At 34.7% G+C, this 23,732-nt stretch overlaps 1 protein-coding gene across 1 annotated transcript in view; it reads right to left on the bottom strand.

The window, feature by feature from the left end:
- Nucleotides 1–3,049: 3,049 nt before the first annotated feature.
- The window catches only part of FHIT (FRAGILE HISTIDINE TRIAD), a 70,050-nt gene continuing 49,367 nt past the window's right edge, over nucleotides 3,050–23,732 (bottom strand). Inside the window, exons 4-5 of the mRNA XM_089792475.1 lie at nucleotides 3,539–3,637; nucleotides 3,050–3,383 (exon numbers count right to left, since the gene is read on the bottom strand). Of these exons, the coding sequence (XP_089648601.1) occupies nucleotides 3,264–3,383; nucleotides 3,539–3,637 (219 nt within the window). The 3' untranslated portion in view covers nucleotides 3,050–3,263. The remainder of the gene's footprint in view (nucleotides 3,384–3,538; nucleotides 3,638–23,732) is intronic.

The following is a 23,732-nucleotide window of genomic DNA, read 5'->3' as shown; positions in this document are numbered from 1 at the left end:
TACAACCTAAAATCAATTATCAATCCATCATAAAAATAAATTAATTAGATCATGTTATCTAGTTCATGTACATGTGTTCCAAAGGGATCATAATAAGATGTCTTAAGGGGAAAATCTAAAATAGAAATTTAATATATATCATAATGTTGAAAGTGGTCATTAAAGGATGGCTTAAGGGGGAGAACTAAAATCAAACATCAATCTAGATCATAATTTTCCAGACTAGGCACGATGATCTCTAGTTTATATGTGCACATGGATATTTAAAGGGGTCTTAATAGGATGACTTAAAGGGATAATCTAAGATTGAACATACATTTAAAAAAAGAAAATATATGTATACATACATACATACATACACACGTGTGTAGACACACAATATGTGTACATACATATATGTATATACATTTACATACATACATACACACGTGTGTGTAGACACACAATATGTGTATATACATATGTGTGTGTGTGTGTGTGTACACATAATATGTGTGATATAAACATATATAAATTAAAAACACTAAAAAACTTTTAAATATAAAAATAAAAAAATAACCAACTTGGAACGACAATCAACGAGTCAGATGCCTACTCCACTCGCTTTTGATTGAAACTAGTCATTGTAACAATGAAAGTGATGGGGTCGCGAGGTTAAGAACCCCATTTTTTACTCTAGGTACTTTCGATCGAAAGTACCTAGTCACTTTTGATCAAAAGTAAGCATAAAAAGGACTTCCGATAGAAAGTCATTTCGTCTCAATTGAAAGTATAAGAGGAGTTTCTATCGAAACTCCCCCAACTAAGAAAAAGCAAGTCCACTTTTTTGGAGTGATGTCTTCCTCCAAAAAAAAGTGTAACCCACTATTGTGTGTTCACCCAATTATGATGCTCAAGTCTAAGTTATGATGGCCAAACATTACAAGCTCCATAGTAGCTATGCCCTTTATTTTTTAATAATAGAAAATAATAATATGATCTAACCAACATAGCTATATCTCCATCAATGCTAACAATCATTTGATTGCCCAAAATTATCACAAAAAATCCAATATAGTACAATAAAAAAAACTCTCGAAAACATCAAAATGACATATAGAAACTATGGCTTGAAATAGGCTACATCTAAAATATAAGGTTCATCTAGCTAAGCATCCACATGTAAGGGGTCTAGCTCATCAAATTCACCCAAGGATTGAACTCGGCATGAACGCATGGTTGAGGATTTGAACCTTGGTGGATGGCTTCTATATCATATACCATCATCTTGATTAATTGTGTTCAACCAAATGAGCTACAACCTTTTAGATTATGAACAATTTTTATTTATTGCATAGGTCATACAATAATATTTAAGAAATCCTTTTAAAAATAGAATTTTTTAACCTACTTTGTAAACACTCTAAATTCAACTCATGTAAATAATTAATTTGCTATATATTTATCATCGATATTAATTCTCATAGTTAATCATATCATTCGTTGTTTAATAATTAGATTTCATTTAATCCTTTCAAATTTTTTCCTTCTAAAAGTTGATTTATTCAACCTTAGCCACACTCCCAAACTCTTCTAATATCTTAGTCCTCGTTACCATTTTCTTCAATTTTAAACTCAACCAAATCCCCAAACTTGCAGCTATGTTACATGTATCTTTCAAGCCCTCTTCAATGTTCGTATGCAGTCTCTTTTGCACGTGGTCATCCCGACACTGACCCTTTTTCTCCATTTGTAACTCTCCAATGCCCACTCCCTCTTACATCTATCACATACATCTCCACATTTCTAGTCCTTGTTCTTGCCGATGTGTTAGCACATCTAGCCACCTTCCTCTTGATAAGTGTGTTTCACAAGCCTCCACCTGATGACACTTGTGACAAAGCTAAGACTCCATCCTCGCTAGTTTAGCCTCTATGTTCCATGATTCATCTTGGCCTTCTATTTTAGCCATTCAAATTTTATAAATGGAAGCTTTGCCCATCTAGCTCCATAAATCATATTTATGTTAAACTTGTGCTAGTAAAATCATCTAAATAATCGCATCTTACTAAAATTGTATATTAACAAGAGCTCTAAGAGAGCTTGAGTCCCTACCTTTTGCAAGGGTTGGAAGGTGGATGCTTAGAAGTTAATAGATGCATAGAAGCCAAAAAAAGTACTAAAAATTTAGCTGATAGTTTCAAGCAAAAAGAAAAAACACATTAGTTACTAATGACAATTGTTGGCTTTTTTACTCCACCTGCAACATTTCAAGCTCTATTACCCATATGGAACCAAGAATAGGGCTAAGTTCCTAGCCCCATCATTGGCATCAATATTGATACCAGACGGCAAAAAAATGAATGCACATAATTAATTTCATCTATTGACAAGCTCACCAATAATTATAGTAACAATGAATGCAAATGTCTTTTCTATATCTATAAATAAATAATAAATAATATTAAAGCAAATGTATAATAGATTGTTGACATAAAAACTAAAATAGTGATATGACTATATAATTAAATTAGATTAGATTAATATCAAGAATAACAACAATATCACATTACACATTGTCAACAAATCTAAATAATTAATTTGTATTCAACATATACTCCATTATTGAATATATGTACAAATAAAATTTAAATTCATTAAAATTAAATTACAATTAAAGTTATAAAAGCAAATAATGAACTATATTAAATAAAATATAAAATATAAAATAAATTATATATTAATATTAAAATTTAAGTTGAAACTATTGCAAAGAATTTTTATTTTTTTTCAATAATATATAATTCATATATTACTTCTTATTTTGAAAAAGTCTTCTTAATTTGAAATCATATTTTAATTATGCATCAAAATGATAGAAGATGTGTTAATGAGAGTTAAAATTTTGAATAAACACAAGCCTTAAATATATGTATTTTTATTGTTTTTGTCATTAATATATTAGAACTCCATATTACAACTGAGTTCTAATCTTGTTGATTTTTAATTCCAATTTAAGCATCTTAAAAATTATAATATTTAAACTAAAAAAACTATCAAATAACAAGCGTTCAAACAACAAAAAAATACTATAAACGTAGTTAAAATCTGTAGGCTGCAATTCCCCCCCGACTAATGCTTATGTTGCAATTAAATCCTCCTCTTTCAAAACCCTGATAATTATTTGCAACATCATAACCTCATAATGTTTGTAAAGTGCATTCCCAAATCAGAATTTAGAACCAATTGCTAACTTAGAGAGGGCATGGTGTTTGAATAAAACATCAAACACTGAAAAGTGCTCGGAGTTCATTTGCTTCTTGAACCATTTCATCTCTATTGCGGTCTTTCCTTTCTTTGTCCAAATCAAGCTTCTCTTTCAACTGCACCTCTTTCTCATCAATCTGAAAATTGGATGAGCCGCATGTTAGCATTTATCACAAGAATAACTACAATTTCCTTCCACCATGTGCACGTGAATTTATTCCAAGACAGAAAATAATATCTATGAATAGTTAACTTAATTTGAGAATAAAAGAAAGGATGTGTATATCCTTACCACATCATAAACTTCATCACTTTTCTCGAAGTCACCAACCTTCCTTGGAAGAATATGAATGTGAACATGAGGAACTGTCTGGCCTGATTGAGGGCCATCCTGTAGCAGTGAGCCATTAGTAAAGCAAATCCAGATGTTCTCTCACAATAACTGCTACACTGATTTTTTTGTGGTTATGCTGGTGAAGGCAGACAGTTTATTTTGAAATTATCAAAACTGTAAACAGAAATGTGATACTTTCCAATATCCAATCAGAGGCATGTTGAATCTTCTTAAGCAGCAAATGTAACATCAACAATGATAAAATATAATCTAAAAGGAAAATATACAAATTACTCAAGATATGTTAAGAATCTAGATATACTTTCAATTCCTTTTCTATTCCAGTAAAAACAATTCATTCATTTTGAAACTAGAAAAAGAATTCCATCTCCTTGGCTAAACAACTATGAAGCTTAATAGGATTTCTAATAATGGAATATATATCCTGCTTATCAATAGGTGGGCTTAAGGGGTTGTCTAATGAATGGCTCATAAGGCACAACACTTGCTGAAGGTTTTGAAAATGGGGTTGCAAACAGAGCGGGTTTAGTCATGGACGAAACTCTGTAGTTAAGTGTGCTCAAGCTGAAGTAGCACTAGGATGGGTGACCTCTGGGAAGTCCCAGTGCTTCACCTCTATGAGCATCACTTAGATGCAACGAGTGTTAAGTGTTCTATTCATTGTCATGAGAGATGGGTTCATGTGAATCACTAATCATGAAACATGGGTCAATGAGTTTGACTCAGAAAATTACACAGTTGAAGCTTGATAGTAATATCACAATTTGACTTGTAGAAAATATCTCCTACTTATCAACTATGAAGCTGAATAATTTCCTCACATAACTAATATCTGAGCATTTATCTCCATACGTTCTATTAGTCCCTTATTTATGGAGTTTTACCAAGGTGGGTATCAAGATTGAAGTGCTTCTAATTTGACAATACATTCTTGCTTGCTATTACTACATCCAATCCTAAACAGCTGCAATTCTTGAACATTTATAGACTGCCCCTTCTCTAAAATAATGATCTTCCTGCTGGATATATTTATTCTTCTCACTTGGAGTCCAGTCTGATCTGAAAAGGCATTTCAGGGTTTTATGTGCTTCTAAGCCAGAGAGCTAATTTTGAGGAATTAATTCAAGGAATAGAAGATTTTCATTTAATACATGAGGCCTTGTTTTCCATCTTCTACATAAGCAGGGGCAACTTAATACAGTGCACCATGCGTCTTTGCTTCATTTAGAAATATAAATAAGCAAAAATAGTGATACACAAACACAAGAAGCATTGAAAGATATACTCACTTCAAGTAGATCAGACCTCATATCCATTGGTGCATTGTTGACATTTTTGTTGACCTTTAGCCCATTACAGATTGTAAAGTTTCTTACCAGATTTCAAATAAGACTCGACTGATGCACGATTTGTTTTGCAGGTTTAACCACTGATGCCAATGAATTTTGATTTGCTTCAGAATCTGTATATATTCTCAAGAAGTAACAGAAATGCTCTTATACTAGTGATGCTTACTTCCTTGGATCTGCCAGCATTAATAGATTTCGATGCTTAGAACAATCGAGCAGATGTATTATATATACTCCACGAAAGGGTGTGATGGTGAATGGGCATGTCTCCGAATGAAGACATTACCATTCACGATCATACCTGATCGAAGTTAACAATTAGTAATCAACAATTACATGTACACCATCAATAATGATATCAAAAACCAATGTAGTGATACCATGGCCCGATATGAAGTATACAAAACAGTATTGATTCAAAACAAGGATTGATAAGTATGAGATATTATTGTGATACAATATATGTTATCGGATATCATACAGAGATAAAGAAATGCAGAATCGATAGAATCAGAATATATATCAGTATGCAATTATATTGATGTATATATCCATACGTATAGATTCTGATATCGATTACAGATCTTGTCTAACCGAAGCTACAAACTTTAATACTCCCTCTTAGCTAGGGAAGATAAAGTACATATATCAATATTTCAATAAGTTCTCCTTATTTTGAAAAGTGATATCACCTAACTTGTGATATGCTTAAGAACATCAAGTCTCATGATATTCTTCTTATTTGATGGTGTGTGCACAGACATCAAGTCTCATGATGCCTACCATAAGAGATCATGGTATATCCATAGATATCACATCTCATACTGTCCACCATGATAATAGAACATAATGATCTTCCACAGATATCATGTCACATGATATCTATCAATATGTCCTTTTAACTATCATGACTTGTCCATGAATATCAAGTCACATGATATTCATCATGATAGTAATCTAATTATTATAAAGTCGTCACCTTATAATGTTAAGAGTCAACATTTCATTATAAAAGATTGTCACCTTTTAATAATGTACATACGATAGGCCCGTAAGTCATGGAGCCACACATATGACAAAAGAGTTTACACTTTAAACATCTTTATTAGAAATAATCCAAATTTACAAAGTAGAGACTCAATCTCATAAACTTGCATTTCAACCATACCAAGTTTCTTTTTGAAATGATCAACCTTCATTTTAGGAAGAGCCTTTGTGAGAATGTTGGTTGTTTGATCACTTGTATTAATACATTCCAACTGAATAGCTGTTCTTTCCACCATGTCTCTTACGCAGTGGTAAGGCTCACAAAATAAAATAGAAAGCAATTTTCGAAGCCACATTGCTTCTCTTGCTCCCATTGCTGCTGCAATATACTCTGCCTCAATAGAACTCTAAGCGACTGAAGCTTGCTTCCTACAAATCCATGAGATCATAGCTGATCCTAAACTGAAACATCTTGATGTGCTTTTTTAGTCTTTTACACTTCCGGCCCAATCAAAATCAGTATATCTATGTAACTCCAAACTGGTATTCTCATATTTAAGTTTATACCCAATAGTGCCTTGAAGGTACCTCAATATATGCTTCAAAGCAACAAGATGTATCTCTCGAGGTTCACACATGAACTGACTTAGTGCATTCACATCATAGAAAATATTTGGTCGAGTAATTACAAGATACATCAAAGACCCGATTATCTGTCTATAAGTAGGATCAATAAGTCTGGATTCAGCATTTGCTTCCTTTAGCTTGTGTAAGTCGGTTTCCATAGGTGTTGACATAGGTCGACAGTTCCACATCCCAAATCTTTTCAAAATATCAACAATACACTTCTTTTGATGTAGGAAGATATTCCCAGATTTCTGACGAACTTCCAATCCAAGGAAGTAATGAAGAATCCCTAAGTCCTTCATGTCAAATTCAGAAGTCAATTCTTTCTTACACTAATTAATGAGATTGTCTTCTCCTGTAATCAAAAGGTCATCAACATAAAGGATTAGAATCAACATATCACCTTTAGGTACTTTACAGTAAAGATTTGGATTAGCATCATTCTTAGTGAATCCAAGACTTAGAAGATATCAATCCTTACATACTAGGCTCAGGGAGCCTATTTAAGTCCATATAGAGCCCTTTTCAATTTACATACATAGGAGGTAGCATCACGAGTCACAAATCCTTCTGGTTGTTCCAAATATACTTCTTCCTCAATCGTTCCATTTAGAAAAGCAGTTTTTACATCCATTTGATGAATTTTCCAACCTTTAGCTATTACAATTCTAACTGAGGTATACCTGGCAAGATGTGCAAAAGTTCTTCAAGGTCGATTCCTTCCTTGTGAGAAAATCCTCTAGCCACAAAATGAGCTTAATGTTTTTCAATGCTACCATCTGTAGCATACTTAACTTTGAAGAGTCATTTGGATGAAACAGCAGATATTCCTTTAGGTCTAGAAACTATATCCCAAACATCATTTTTTAGTATAGATTGATATTCTTCCACCATTGTATCTTTCCAAACTTGATGTTTAAGAGCTTCAAAAGCATTAGAAGGTTCAAAGTTTGAAATCTCACGCATGAATGCATTGTATGTTAATTTTTGAGGTCTTTTGCTTTCTCTAAATGTCCCTGAAGGTGCTGCAAATTCATCTCCTTCCTCGATAATTTTTCTTGCCCAAAGTAGTCTTTTAGAATTATTGTCAAGACTCTTTTCTTGAGTCTCGGGAAGTATCTCATTTTCATTTGAAGTCTCTTCAGGGTACTCCCTCTGAATCTCAGAGTAGAAGCCTCTTCTAGAGAACAGGATAAGTCATATGTATCTAGTTCATTTCAAATTTTGGCTTTTTTGAAAGCAATGTCTTCTTCAAAGATGACATCGCTTCTTAGTTCTATTTGTTTCTATCTAGGTATGTAGATTTTGTAACCCCTTACTGTTTCACTAAAACCAATAAGAATTCCTTTCTTTCCAATAGGTTCCAACTTAGTGATTTTTCTCCTTAGGTACATGAACATACTCATGACATCCAAATATCCCTGAATGGCTAAGGAGTTTTGTTGTCTAGATGTGACTAAGGACATATATTTTGAATATAGATGGCTGTATTAGATGCTTCAGCCCAAAATGACATGCTCAAGTTTTGATCAAATATCATAGCCCTAGTAGCTTCTGCAATAGTTCTATATTTCTATTTCACCAACTTCATTCTATTGAGGGATGTAGGGAACTGTAAACTCCCTCTTAATCCCACCAAGTTTGCAAAATTCTTTAAATATTTCATTAATGTATTTTTTCTCATTATCTGTTCTTAGAATTTTTTAATTTTTTTTCTGAGAATCTTGACCTTCGATTGATTTATCAATTTTGGCAAATGATGCTTGAAGTTTTGATCGATTAGGGCAATTTAGTGCATAATGTCAATATTGATCACATCTAAAATATTGAATTTTAGACAAGTCTTTCTTCTATTTTGATTGTCCTTTTCCATGAAAGTTTTTTTTTCTCTTGGTGTTCTTCTTACCCTTCTTATGAGAGTTGGTGTTAAGAACATGAATGTCTTCATCTAAGGTTTTATGTTTTCCTTTAGTCATTAATCTCGACTCTTCTTGAAGACAATCAGATCTTAATCACTCTAGTTTTGGAATTTTAGATCTTGCACTTATACCTTGTACAAATGACTCCCGAGAATTTGGTAGTCCTCCTAATGCTATTAGGGATTACTCTTGGTTGTCAATGTCATAACTGACTGAAAATAATTGATCTCTCAATTCTGTGATTCTCATGAAAAAGGCATTTATTGTTTCTTCTTTATTCACGCTAATATTATTTATTTGTCTTTTAAGAGCAAGTTTTCTACCAGTGTTATTTACTATAAATGCATTTTCAAGAGCTTTAAACATGTGATATGTTGTTGCATGTTTTGCCACAATAGGCACTACATGATCTCGAACAACATCCACTATTATTTTCATGGCCTTCTCATTATTCTCGATCCATAGAGTTTTCTCTGGATCATCTTTAGGTTCATTTTCTTCTTTTACAAAGGAATCTAAATTGTTCTCTTTTAATAGCATCATTATACGAAGTTTCCAGGATTCGAAATTGTTAGCACTTGTAAGGTGGTGTTCGAATCTTAACATGTTTGTCATCTTGAAGAATACTGAGTGACTACAACTTAGTGTGAAATCTGATCTCTTAAACTTAATGAGATCTCTCCTTAACAAGACTCTGATACCATGTAAAGTTTCTTACCAAATTTCAAATAAGGCTTTGACTGATGCACGATTTGTTTTGCAGGTTTAACCACTGATGCCAATGAATTTTGATTTGCTTCAGAATCTATATATATTCTTAAGAAGTAACATAAATGCTCTTATACTAGTGATGCTTACTTCCTTTGATCTGCCAGCATTAACAGATTTCGATGCTTAGAACAATCGGGCAAATGTATAATATATATTCCATGAAAGGGTGTGATGGTGAATGAGCATATCTCCGAATGAAGACACAACCATTCACGATCATACCCGATCAGAGTTAACAATTAGTAATCAACAATTACATGTACACCATCAATAATGATATCAATAACCAATATAGTGATATCGCGGCCCGATATGAAGTATTCAAAATAGTATTGATTCAAAAAACAAGGATCGATAAGTATGAGATATTCTTGTGATATCGGTTATCATACAGAGATCAAGAAATGCAGAATCGATAGAATCAAAATATATATCTGTGTATATATCAGTATGCAATCATATTGATGTATATATCCATACGTATAGATTTTGATATCGATTACAGATCTTGTCTAACCGAAGCTACAAACTTTAACACGGATAACTGATCAGAAACATTTATTATGGGCTAAGTTCTCTTTGTTGTCAGCCAGAAAATGTAGGGTATTTTCGGCATTCTCAAGTGTATGAAAATATTGTGCATTTTCGAGTGTCGTAGAAGCTGGCATCGAATGAGTTCGGGCATTGTAAGAGGATATTTTTGATCATTTGATGTTATGCAGGTCAAAACTGCAGTGTATTTTCGTGCCCATGTAGGATCACAAGGTCTGTGAAGGAAGGGATTTCTTGGCACGATGTTATGCAGGCCAAAATTGTTGTGTATTTTTGTGCCTCTGTTGACTTTTTTTATGACTGTGATAAGATCCGAGAGCTGAATATTTTATTATCGAACTGCATTTTTTGACTTCTACATACGACATAAGTGTTTTTCCTTCCTATGTTGCCACTTGCAGAGGGTATGGGCATGATTTTATTGACTGCAGGGGCATTTATTGGCCCAAATGATATCATTTCATGGATTGAATACACATGAAATCAGATTTTATCTCATTTATTCTATTTGAGTTCTTTATTGTCATGTTGTGATCAAATGTACACACAGAATCAGATTTTATTTGATATTTTCTTGATTGTTATATGTTACTTAACTCCATTGAGGTTGGAGTTTGAACTTCGTTGTTGTAACTGAGCTTATGCCTGATCTCTTTAAAAAGAAGCCTTGTACATATTTGTTGGGTTCTTCTCTGGGAGTTCTTCTCCAGTTTTTTGAAGTAGCATTTGTGCTCTATATATGTAATTCTTTATGCCTTGCAGTAATAGAATTCTTTACTTTTTACCTATTCTCGGTATTTTGTATCTTGTGCATGTTCTTGCATTATGCCAAATGTTTTCTTCTCTTATTTTCTGAAGTTAGGACGTTGTATCTAATTTTCTTATGAATGTTATATAAGTAAATTCATCTTGTAGCATCTCATTACTTCTAATCTTCATATGAGTCTTTTAGGAAACAAGTATAGGGTTGAGAGTTGTGTATGTTTGAGGATGTTATTGATGTATAGTGCATTTTTATGCAAAGATAGTAATCAAATTTCAATCTGGTGCATCATCACTTTACCTTTCAGCATTTTAATTTCAAGCACTCCTCCATTTTTCTCAAAGTAGTAGTTTAGGTGCATCCCGATTGTAAGGAAGCCAACCTTCCCAGAGATTCAGCCTCAAAGCACAAGTCCCACACTTGGAGGTTGTTTCCATGTTACACAAGGTTGCTTGAGGGCCATACCTCAAGCGTGGGTGCAAACTTGTGTGTCAACATGCATTAATAGAATTATTGTGCACACTCTAAAACTCTTAAGACTGTAATACATTAAAGCAATTTAGATAACTATCAAAGGATCGAAAAACTAATGTTTACTTATTTCCTAATGCTGCAAATTTAATCTGGTATCTTGTGATGGGAGTTATCCCTCTCTCAATTGTGCTCTGTGCTCACTATATAGGAAACATTCAAAAGACTGGTCCACCTAGAAAAGTCGACCAAATCCAATGCTTGTGGTTGGCTTATCTACACTAGGTAACTTCCCTTCAAATACAGATCATCAATGTACACTCTATGCTTCTCAGCAAGAGTTAAAATTTTATCCTATATTTATAAAAATAAAGAAATAATTTGAACTTTACAACAATTCAAAGAGATTGTCAGGATTTTATCTAAGAAAGAATCGAAGCCAGATTTAGCATTTTGATGCTTAAATATTACATGTAAGAGAATCTCCAAAAAGCTCAACAAATCATCGCAAATTTCTCCTTGAATAATTAATATAAAAGTTCTCATGATGTCCAAGTATGGCTCATATAGTCATATGTAAATACACTATAACTCCACACTTAGCCTGGAAAACCCACACAAACATATCCTTAAAATATCCTACATGACAATCTGCCCTTCCCTAGATTGCTTGTCCTCAAAGAATAGTGGAGTAATCATGGAGGGAATATTACAAAGATGATCCTCAATTGGAAATGACTTAGTCCTTCTAACTTCTATTTCACCTTTGTCAGAATCTCTCACACAATTTACTTTCCGCTGCACTCCTCTGATATTATCTCCAATTGCAAATTTAAACAAGCATATGTTAATGTCAACAACCACAATTTACCCAAGGCAGTTGGGATTTGCAAGGTTTGTAGTTGTCAACTATTTTTGCCACCATTCAGCCCATCATAGATAACCTGTTTGAGAAATTTTCAATGGGCTGAAATCTGTCACAATGGGTTAACACGTAAAATCTACAACTTTTGTGTTATCCTCATTTCACTATTTCACAAGGTTCACTTTTTTGCCCCTTATAAAATGGTGAAACTTTCATGTTATGCCTATTTTGCTATTTCACGGGGTTCACTTTTGCCCCTTGCGAAATGGCGAAACCTTTAGGCTCTGCCACATGTTTCTACTCTGTTGAGCAGTGGTAATGCAGCGTTTTCCCAAGTTTTAAGGCCCTTGCATCTTCATTCTTCATCTACAGTCGTGGTTTTCCCTCCCAAGCTCATGATCAACTTCAAGGAGTTGTGTGGAAGATTGCGAGATAATGAAATTGTGCCACGTGGCAGGGTAATATTTTCATGTTATCCCTTCCCGCAGTTTCTTCTGTTGTTTAATATGGGAAACTCTGCCAACCATTTGATTTTAAAGTTTTTTCAATCAATGATCGTCTCTCAATCTTTCACCTGAGGACTTTGCATCACATCTGAGCCATCCATTCAACATTCAAAATTCAAAATCTCTATCGGTGGCTCACCTCTTTTCGAGCAGTTTAAATTTTTTTCATGCGTGTTGATGCAACTTTACAGGCATGCACAGGTGGGCTAACACTTTGTGGTACCCCATCCCGACAATTTTTAGACAGTGGCGCAATTTGATTCTTCATGGCTATGACACGTTTCTAGGGCTGATTTTTCAATGTAAATTGACTTTTTTTGGCTCTAATATCACAACGCCAGTGCATCCCATGCCTCTTTACGATCTACAAGGATTATCTTATCTCAGATTTATCTTGCCATTGGTGCTACATGCATTTATTTGGCCCTTCATGTCACTTCTATTAGCAAGTTGCTTCAAAGATCAGATTTCATTCTGATATTTATTTATTTCTCTCATCTGTAATTTAAGTCCACTGTAGTTGGGGTTTGAAACTTTGAACTAAAATGTAAAATTTGGGTTACCCTAGAAATCTTTAAAAGGCAATTCTTTGTATATATTATGGGTTCTTCTCTGGTTCTTTTGCAGCAGCTTTAAGATCTACAACTGTAATTTCTTGTTTTTCTTTGCATTAATAGACATCCATGTTTTCCTTTTCTTGCCATTTAACTATCTTGTGCATGTCTTACCTTGTGTTGAACATTTCTATATTATCTTCAAGTTTGTATGTTGTGTTTAAACTACTCATGAATGTTACATTGTGAATATTTCTCTCCTTGCAGCATTTCATTTGTTCTAACCTTCATATGAGTCTTAGAAGGGTAAATTAGAGTTAAGATCTGTGTAGTTTAGAGTCTTTTATTAATGTCATGTGCAGCTAGAGGAAGAGATCAACCACAGTTTCAAATTGGTGCATCACCCCCTTTCTCTTTCAGCAATTTAATTCCATGAAATCCTTCTCCATTTTCCTTTAGAGTTTTGGTTTAGGTGCATCATGATTGTAACGAAGTCAGCCTTCTCTGAAGATTCAACCTCTGAGAAAAAGTCCCACACTTGGAGTTTGTTTCCATGTTACATGAGGTCGCCTGGGGATAGCACGTCGGGCACATTGGGTGCAAACTTTAGTGTCAACAGTAGTTTAAGACAATTTTTCTCTCATCTTCCAAGATAAAGAACAAAATCATCTTTGGGACTGTATGGCATCAATTGTATTTGCAAGAAGCTGATTAGTTAGCCTTAGGTTTGTACAATGCCAGGGATAATCCTTCGAGTGAGCTTTCCAAATCCTAAGATGAGAATTAGGAACAGGACACATCTATGGCCATAAATGCGATCTTCTTTGTTAGAAAGGTTTAAAGATGGTTTTGACAACTTTTGTTTATCTGACTTACAATCATATATGCTTTATGGATTTACACAAGATCTAAGCAACTGAGTCCAAAAGTCTCCATGTGTCTTCTTCACAGGTCCTCAAGGCTCCAAAAGTTCTAGATTTTGTTGACAATGGTGACCATGGTTTTTGCAACCTTTCATGATTCAGAAACATGGCATTTCCGCCATTGGAATATTTGGGGTTTGTTGAAAATGGCGATAATCTTGATTACTCTATAAGCATGATGTCCTCATATAAACAGATGAAGTCAGTCATTTCAGTAGTATAGTCAAGAATAACAGTAAAGATGTTACCATGTTCTAGTGTTTAACTCATCACTAGTCTTGAAGTGAAACATTCCATAAAATACGATGTGTATTTTTTATACTGAAGCAGGCATGGAGCATGTAACCATCTAAGAATGATAACGATCTCATTGATATTTCAGTGAACCCCTATAACGAGATTTTGTGACCACGGATCCACTTATCCGGAGTTTGAGCAGTTATTATGTTGTTGCACTAAGGTATTGTGGACTGGTTTCAACCCCTTAATCACAAAGTTATCAATAAGCTTTAGTCCTGTGCTATAAACTTGCCATAATGATAATAAAAATGGGAATTACTCCAGAAATGTACCAATCAATCTTGTAGCAGCAAGAAGTCAGCATAGCCTTAGTGGTGTAGTGGATATCTTCAATTGATGTATAATGATGGTGGAAATTAGAATCAGATTTTGATTTGGGAATCATCTTTTGGTAATGGACAATAATTTGGACAATAATTTGGGGGGTTGGGTAGATAGAAAGTTTGTACCTTCTGATTATACTTATCTTGCAGTAAAACCCAACTCAATGCATTCTCTTGTATTTAGTTCTGGAATCGCTTTGGTTAAAATCATTAGTGAAACATTTGGGATTTTATTACTAATTTGTTTCCCTAAGAGCCCATATCAAATCATTGTCAAAATTAAATAATGGTCAAACACCTGTGAGGTCCCTCCATATTGTAGGTGATGGAAGTTAAATGAACAGTCAGCTGTGAAATATGAACACTTACTAGAATTGTTAGCATGCTATAACCATCAGTAATTAGAACATCCACAACAGCTGCAAAAAGGATCAACAATGCAGAGTTGAGTTTCTTTCTCCAAGGTAAAAGTACCTTACAACAGTAGTTGTTTCAGCATAAGGGCTCTAGTTATCCTTAGTTCTATCCCAATCAATATAATGTTTCTTATCTTATGTCATTATCATCTCTTTGTTACTCATCAATATATTAAACATGTAGTTTGATAATACCATTATCAATTAAGTCATTCATCCATGTTAATTATAATCCATTACTTGAAATTATCAAATTTCCACATTTCTATATTTCAGATATCTAATTTTAATATTATTCTTAGCCTTATCCTATCTAGGCTACTCAAATAAGGAATGTGGGTGTTCAGGGCTGTGTGAATTGTAATTATATCGATCCACACAGTCCACTATCAGTCATTGTACCTTGCAGCAAATGTATCTAGGGATATGACTGTGATGAGCATGATTTAACGGGTCTGCTAGCCATGCGGTGTTTATTAACACCTATAATGTTTGTTTTCTTTTAATTAAGTAAATCTTGAATTTATTTTTTAAATGTAATTATTTTTAATTTCAATTAAAATTGGTCCTTGGAAAGACCTTAGGAACCAGTCAATAAACTAAAATAGAATCTTTTTTGATGCTTCGAGCTGACTCAGGCCGACTTATGTTGGCTTTCCTATTTAATGGGTGTGTCTTGTTAATTGAAAGCATGTTTACAGTTTTGATGAAATGCATTTGTGCACGCAGGACTATTGGGATGCAAACCCATAGCCAATGCCAAGTAGGATGACCATCCTACACTAGTAATCATTTGATTAAAAAATCACAGAAAAAGGTGACTAGAGTTATTTTGTAATTGCAGATAAACCTACAGGAAGATTTATGGATTGGTGAGAGAAAACTGAGATAGCCATTTACGACAATCAAAGCTCAAGGACTTGTAATGGTGGGCTGGGGAGTGATTAGCCTGTCTTTACCTTAGTCTCTGACACGGCAAAGTTAAGAGACAAAAATTATTGGAGTCAAGGTATAACTGCAAGAATTAAGACATCTGGAAGGAAACAATACAATTTGGACAAGAATCACAGTGTCAACATAATTATCAAGGAGGACAGCATATTCGCATAGATAGCGCATTAAGTCTGCAATTCAATTAAGACCCACATTCAGGCTGTGGAAAATAGACTACCTGCAAATTGTCACCAGCATAGAAGAGCAGTATATTGAACCTACATTTTAATACGCAAACCATATACTGAGGTAGATTTTCTGATTCCTGAAAGATAAGTTGGTATCTGGTTTCTTTTCCTAGTTAATAAATATACAAGTGATCTTGGTTTCTAAATCTATTCTGAGATGTTAAGAATCAATTGAATGGTTTCTTGAATGATTATTCCATTCCAATAATATATGATTCCATATCTCTGATTTTACTGGTGAAATCTGTTCACATTCTACATTGTATATGAGTGGGTATCTCAATGTATGTTTTCAAGAAAAACTGTATAAATTTTTAAATGGACGTTTCCAATCACACTCAATGATTCATCATCAGGAAGCCTGATGATGAATCGCTGAGTTTGATTTGAAACATCAATTTAAAAATTCATGCACAGTTTTAACTGAAAACATACATTGCGATCTATGAACAATGGAAAGTTGATACCTACGAATGGGCATCTTTCAGCGATTTTAGAGCAGTAGAGCTAGCAGCCTGTGGAAAAATTGATGAGTGAAAGGGACAATGGTACCAACAAAGGGAGAAGAAGGGAACTATGATGGGAGACAAAAAAGATAACCCTGCCAAGGCAATCCATAAAACGAATACAAAATACCATACTAATATGTGTGATACAATGAGTGAAATGGTTCAGTTGTTGAAAGGCCTAAATCAGCAGCCCAGCATTGACAAGCCTAGGTCTGAAGGTAGTACTTTGATGGAGACAAAGCTTCTGGTGGGTGTTACAAAGCTTCTGCAAATACCAGATCTTTTAGGGCCAAGTTCTTACAAAAAGACATAGATGAAGAACAGTTGGATCAAGTCAATGAAATGGACAAGTTACATGATGAACATTGAATACAAAGCTTTGAGTGCTGCAGTTTGCAATTATATGAACTTTACAGAGTTTTATGAGCTGGAAACCAAAAGTGGGCATAGAAAGAGGAGGTATGATGAAAAGAAGGATACCCAGCATTGTTTGGGAAAAATTCATTATCCCCAACTTTGATGGAACAGGTAGTACAACAGCAAGATCATGGTTTCAGAGATTAGACGCCTCCTCCTCCTTGAATCCCATGTTTGAAGAAGCAGCTATTAAGTTTCCCACTTTACATTTGAAGGATGGTGGGTGGCATAGTTGGAAAACTCTCATTCGGCAACAACTTGCCAAGCCCCAAAACCCCTTTAAGGATTAATCAGGGCTTCCAGTCCAAGCACACTACAAAAGGCCAACACAAGTTCTTTCAATGTAGAAGATTCAGTAGTATAGGACAACTTCAATAACAAGAGAACAGCACCTCCTATGCTGCACAAAAGACCCTTCCAAAGGAATATAATGATTTCCAAAGCACTATCAGTGAAGCCTAAGTAAGCTGATATAACTAAGAATGAGCTAAGAAGAAAAGAGTTATGTTTTTTTATATTGGGAACCTTGGCAGCCAGGACACAGAAGTTTGGGTAAAGGACAAATGCATTATATTGTAGTCTCTGATGAAGATACGGAAAGCAAAGACGATGTAGCAGAAAATATAAAGCTTAGACACCAAAGAGAAGGATCTTCAAGAGGCACTCTTGCAGCACTTTCAGGAGCACCACAGTATAATGCTGTCCACCTGAGAGGAATCTTAAAGGGGCATAAAGTAACAATACCTATTGACAATTATAACTATAAGTAGGACATGATTTCCACAGCTAGTCAAATTGTGATGTGAATATCAGGATTTAACTGTGTGATTTTGAGTCAAACTCGATGACCCATGTTTCATGAGTAGTGATTCAACATGAATCCATCTCTCATGAGAATAAATGGAACACTTAGCACTCATTGGATCTAGGTGATGCTCACAGGGGTGAAGCACCGGGACTTCCCGGGAGGTCACCCATCCCAGTACTACTCCAGCCTGAGCGCGCTTAACTACGGAGTTTCCTCCACAATTAAACCCAAAGCTTGCAACCCCATTTGCAAGTTACGGAGTTTCCTCCACAATTAAACCCAAAGCTTGCAACCCCATTTGCAAGCTTGCAAATGGGGTTGCAAGCTTTGGGTTTAATTGTGGAGGAAACTCCGTAGTTAAGCGCGCTCAGGCTGGAGTAGTACTGGGATGGGTGACCTCCCGGGAAGTCCCGGTGCTTCACCCCTGTGAGCATCACCTAGATCCAATGAGTGCTAAGTGTTCCATTTATTCTCATGAGAGATGGATTCATGTTGAATCACTACTCATGAAACATGGGTCATCGAGTTTGACTCAAAATCACACAGTTAAACCCTGATATTCACATCACAATTATAACTATGTCAATGAAGATGTAGCTAGGAAACTTGGACTCAACATGAAGAAATTTGAAAGGTTCGGTTGCAAGGGGTATGATTGTTCCATGTGCTAAGGTGTCTTAAATGAGGTGATAATGGGGAGTACAAATTGAAGATTTATTTTTTATTGATCACCATAAATATGGAAGTTGTTTTGGGAGTCCAATGGTTGTATGTAGTTAGTAAATATGAAACAAGCCATCAAACCATGGAGTTTTCTTTCCAACATAATGGAAAGAAGATAGTTCTCCATGGGCTATTTAAGAAAGGACCTATGGAAGTTTCAGCTAAAAGGATGGAAATAGTTTTTTGCGAGGGTCAAGAAGCATGGGCAGATGAGCTCAATTGTCAATAAATGCTCTTCAACAAAAGGAGGCATCAACAATGGGAAAATCCAATCTATCTTGGACAAGCATGGTAAGGTGTTCAAGGACATTCCCCCAAGACTAACCCCTCATAGAGGATTCCATCATATAATCAAGCTTGAGAAAGGAGTAAAACCACTAATGATCACACCCTAACATCATCCAAAGGTGTACAAAAAGGAGATTGAGAAAGCAATCAAAGAACTATTAAATATGAGGCATTTAAGGCCTAGCTCCACCCCTTCATATCATCCATGGTGCTGGGCAAGAAGAATGATGGAACTATGAGAATATTTATCGAGGTTTAACCAAATCAAGGTGAGACATGAGGATGTGCATAAAACAGTATCTAGGTGTCATTATGGGCATTATGAGCTTTTGGTAATGCCATTTGGCCTAACCGACACACCAGCAACTTTTCCATCAAGTATGAACCATTTTATAATTGTGGCAATTTGTTTTGATCTTCTTTGATGACATTCTGAGTTATAGTAAGATTCTAGACGATCATTTGAAAAATTTCGACAAGGTGTTGGGAATATTGGAGCAACATTCTTTGTATGCCAAAGCTTTCGAATTTGAGTTTGGTTTGACAGATATTTTGTATTTGGGTTTGGGATTCAAAATTGACCAGCAAAAGAAGTTAATGTGGGTGAGGAGAAAACCAAAGCTATTCAAGAATGGCCTAGACCAAGCAATCTAACTTGGCTAGGGGAATTGTTTACCCTCGAGGGGTAACAGAGACTAATTGCGTACAAAAAGTAAAGTACTCAACATAAAATGTAAAGAGAGATAATATATTCATTCATTGATCACCGTACACAAATGTACTCCATACCAACATGTCTCAGATAAGGAAATGATGCATACATATAGTGTCCGAGGGGTCGCAAGGCGAACCATCGTGACCGTGTAACTCCCTCGGATGTGCCAACCATCTAACTACCCAATAACCTGACAACACGAAATTGTTGGGTTGTGCAACTATTATAGAAGGTTCCTAAGGGGTTTTTTGCAGCCTGCTGCTCCCTTGAAAAAATCTAACAAAGAAGGGAAAGTTCACCCAACAACCCAGCAAGCTTTTGAACCCAAAGAGGTAATGAGCTCATACCTAGTCTTGACAATTCTAATCTTTGCACTTCCTTTGTTTTGGAATGTGATGTTTTAGGTGAAGGAATAGAGATTGCTTTGATGCAAAATAAACACCCTATAGCATATGAGAGTAGAAAGCTTAAGGAAGATGAACCTAAGTTCTCGATCTATGATAAAGAAATGATGTTCATAATGCATTCTTTAGACAAGTTTAGGTAAGACTTGGTTTGTACTAAGTCTTTGGTTAAAACCAAAGTAACGTGAATTGCCGCGATTTGGGCAATTTGACTCAAGGCGAGCGATTCATGGTGAGTCGATGAATCGGCTTGCCTATTTTTGGGTCAAAAATCACCAAATTGTGATTCATCAAAAATCGCCACGGCCAGCATAAGTTTGTCACTCACAAAACATAAAAAATTAAACAATTTTTTAATATTTTATTTGGTCTTTCCTCTTTCTTATAACCCTAAAGGACCTTCTAATTGTTTAGTATGAGAAGAAGAGGGGAAAAGTGAGAGAGAAGAGAGAAGATTAACCATAGGCTTTCAAACAGCAAGAAAGACGAGCATCAAGGAGATCAAGAATTAGTTTGGGGAGGCCATAAGATTGCATTGGCATCTTTAAGGAGCCAATAGCAACACTACTCAACTCATTTGCAAGAGGTAAGTCTTGGTTTTTTTTGTACGTTAGTGTATTTTTCATTCTTTTGTCATTTTTTTTAAGTTTTCATTTATAAATCGTGAATGTCTTGTAGTTTCTACATGTTTCAGCATTCATTATTTTGTGAGTATCATTTCTTTAAACAAGTTGTATTATCTTTTAACCGTAGAGAAGGAGGAAAATACTAAATTTATTTTTTTATAAAAAGAAAAGAGTACAAAACGAAAATTGACTTTCCGTGGTTTCGTGGATTTGGGCTATTTTGGTTGATTTCAATATGTAAGAAATAACAAAAAAAGTTAAAATTAGAATAATAATAAGATTTTAAAAAATTGCAATCATCTATTTGATTTTACATTGTACAATTTGCTCAAAAATAATGTCAGGATTGCTGTTTTTTTTAAGTTTAAGTTTGTAATGGATTTTTCTTATTGTAGGAGGCTTAGGTTTCATTTTCTATAATGCCTAAAAAGGATGAGGCTTGGATCTTTACTGAAGAATTTCCTGGAAGAACAATATATAAAACAAAATGTGTCTTTTGTAAAGAAATAAGCTCGGGTGGCATCTATAGATTCAAATATCATATTGCAGTCATACCTGAACATAATATTACCCCATGCACTAAACAAACCGCCGAAGCAAAAAGAAAATGTTATATGGCATTAGAGGCTTTGGAACAAGATAAGTTAAATAAGAAAAGACAACTTGAACAATTAGGTGCTATTGGCTCCCATGCTAGAGGCTTGTTTTTTCATTTTGTTTACACTTTGACTTTACAGATAGACATGTGTTTCATGATTCTTCATCATGGATCTTCATCTTACATACATTATGATTTGATGTCATTTTGATTTGGTTTTATGATTGTCATTATGGATCTTCGTCTTACACACATTTATGATTTGACAACATTTATAATTCTATAATCTAGATTCTATATATCTATGTGATGACTCATTATGATCCTATAATTTTTATTTACTTAAGCTACCATTTACATTTTACGTATGTGATGGATTTATCAATTAGGTTTCTTGTTTATGTATGTTAACTTCTATTTAATGATGTTATAGTGTTTTTTAGTTATATTCAGTAAAGGGTGCATGAACAAGTTTTAAATTGTTAAAATCTTTAAATTTCATTCATTGCGGCAATTCAGGGGATTCATAGGCGATTCACGATTAGAGTAAGCCTCGCCGATTCCGATTTTTGGTTCTTTGGTTAAAACTGATAATAACAGCTTGAAGTACTTCCTTAACAACACTATTTTGAATACATGATTGTGTGAATTTAATGGGAGATATTTTAAACCCATCCAACTATTGGGTTTCAAACACCTTGCCAAGAAAGAACTTGGAATCAAGGAAGTTGGAGGAAACTAATTTGCAAAACCCTTGTATAAGATAGTTCTATCTACAAAAGAAGGAAAATTGGTTTGCCCATCCCTAGCCGAAACCAATGAAGGTATCTTGGCTATTGGTGGAATAAAGTCAAAGGGACTATTGGGTTCCTGCAAAGATGGAAGTAGAAATGGAGGCATCAGCAATAATAGAAACACTTGAGGGAGAGAGAATGGTAGGCCCCTTTCCTTTGCTTTGAAGGTTCTTTCTCTTATCCCAAATGATGACATGTTCAAAACATACTTAGAAATGTTGCAATGTTTCTTGTTTGTATGGACTCGAATGCCTTACCTTCAAGAGAAAATTGATGATTGGATACCAAATGTTTTGTGCAAAAACTTGGGAATCTATGTAATGTTGTTGTATGATGCATAAGGACCTATTTGTTGTGGTTTTCAACATGAATAGCAAGCAAGAGAGTTTTCTTCAAAACGGGTTTTGAAGAGCAATCCATGTTTCGCTCTTTCCCATGGTCTCCAAAAGGAGATATGAGCCATGTCATTGCCCGTTCGACTCCCAACTGGTTGGAAGTTAAGAATGTCCCAACAAAATTTTGCTCACTCCTATTGGAGATTTTGAAACCTTTGGGTAATGTTTTGCAGTTAGAAGGGTCTAGGGTTACTCTTCCACATTTGAATGCTAGGGTCCTTATTGCCTTTAACCCAGATATCAACATACTTGCGAAAATTTCTTTACAGTTTGAGAATGACATGCTATGTTGGTATATTGAGCTTTTGGACAACATAAATGCTTGCTTTCATTGCAAGAGTAATGGGCATAACCAAAGAAACTACCCTACATTAAAGAGGTTGAATAATGAATCGTTTAATGTGGTCTCTAACAATGAGGTTTGGACTAACAAAGCTTCTAGAAACCCTAATTGTGCTCATAATTTTGATGATAATGCCCCCCAGAATAAAAAGAACAACCTTATTAATTTTGTAAATGGGAAGGAAGATGGTAGTGAGAAAATGGATATTGTGGAAAAGTATTCAATATCTTTGACCAATTTTTTGTTTGAGTATGAATTGGAAATTATTTCAGCTAACTCTCAAACAAGACCCATAAGCTACTGGTGGTTAAATGTAAACATCCAAACTGTCCCCTAATATGAATTTTTTGATGCACAACTTCTTGTTTTAAGAGTTTTCTAATTTTTGCATTTTTCCAATCATATATTTGTTTCTTTGTTTTTTGTGAACTATATTAACTATCAAAACATAAATTGCAAAAGAATAAACTTTTCAAATATCACTTGCCAATTTATTAAATTTGATAAGGTGAACAAACATGCAAATAATCTCAATACAATTTTGAATAGCAAATGGAACCTGGATTGAATATTGTGATATTGTCGTGCCTTCTAATATTCAATTGTAGTTAACTCCTCCATTGCAAATCACAGGTATCAAATTGTTGGAGAGCAATCTTGAACGCAGGGCATCAATATATGGTTTGGACAGCTCCCAAAACTTCCAATTCCACCCTCAACCAACTCGCAATTGGACAGTTCCCTCCTGCAGATATAACTTCATCCTCAATAGCAATCCACACCGCTATCGTCTCCAGCATGCAGCTCTAGCTTCCACTCACAACTACGGTAATGACATTCACGTGGCCAATAACTGACTGTATGCCTAGTTTAAGGAAATGCTAGCTTCTAAACAACTGTCCTAATTCAAACGTTGAGCTGAGAATGACATGGGGATTCCCTGTTGTTGTCGTCAATTCTCTTTATGCAATCAGCCCTTGCTTTCCAACACAACTGCTAGTACT

Source organism: Cupressus sempervirens, chromosome 7 (genome assembly GCF_028749045.1).
Source record: "Cupressus sempervirens isolate cs-2001-9-10 chromosome 7, ASM2874904v1, whole genome shotgun sequence".
Lineage (NCBI taxonomy): Eukaryota > Viridiplantae > Streptophyta > Pinopsida > Cupressales > Cupressaceae > Cupressus > Cupressus sempervirens.
Note: the sequence above shows the minus strand (reverse complement) of the source record. Positions and strands in the feature narration are given on the sequence as shown.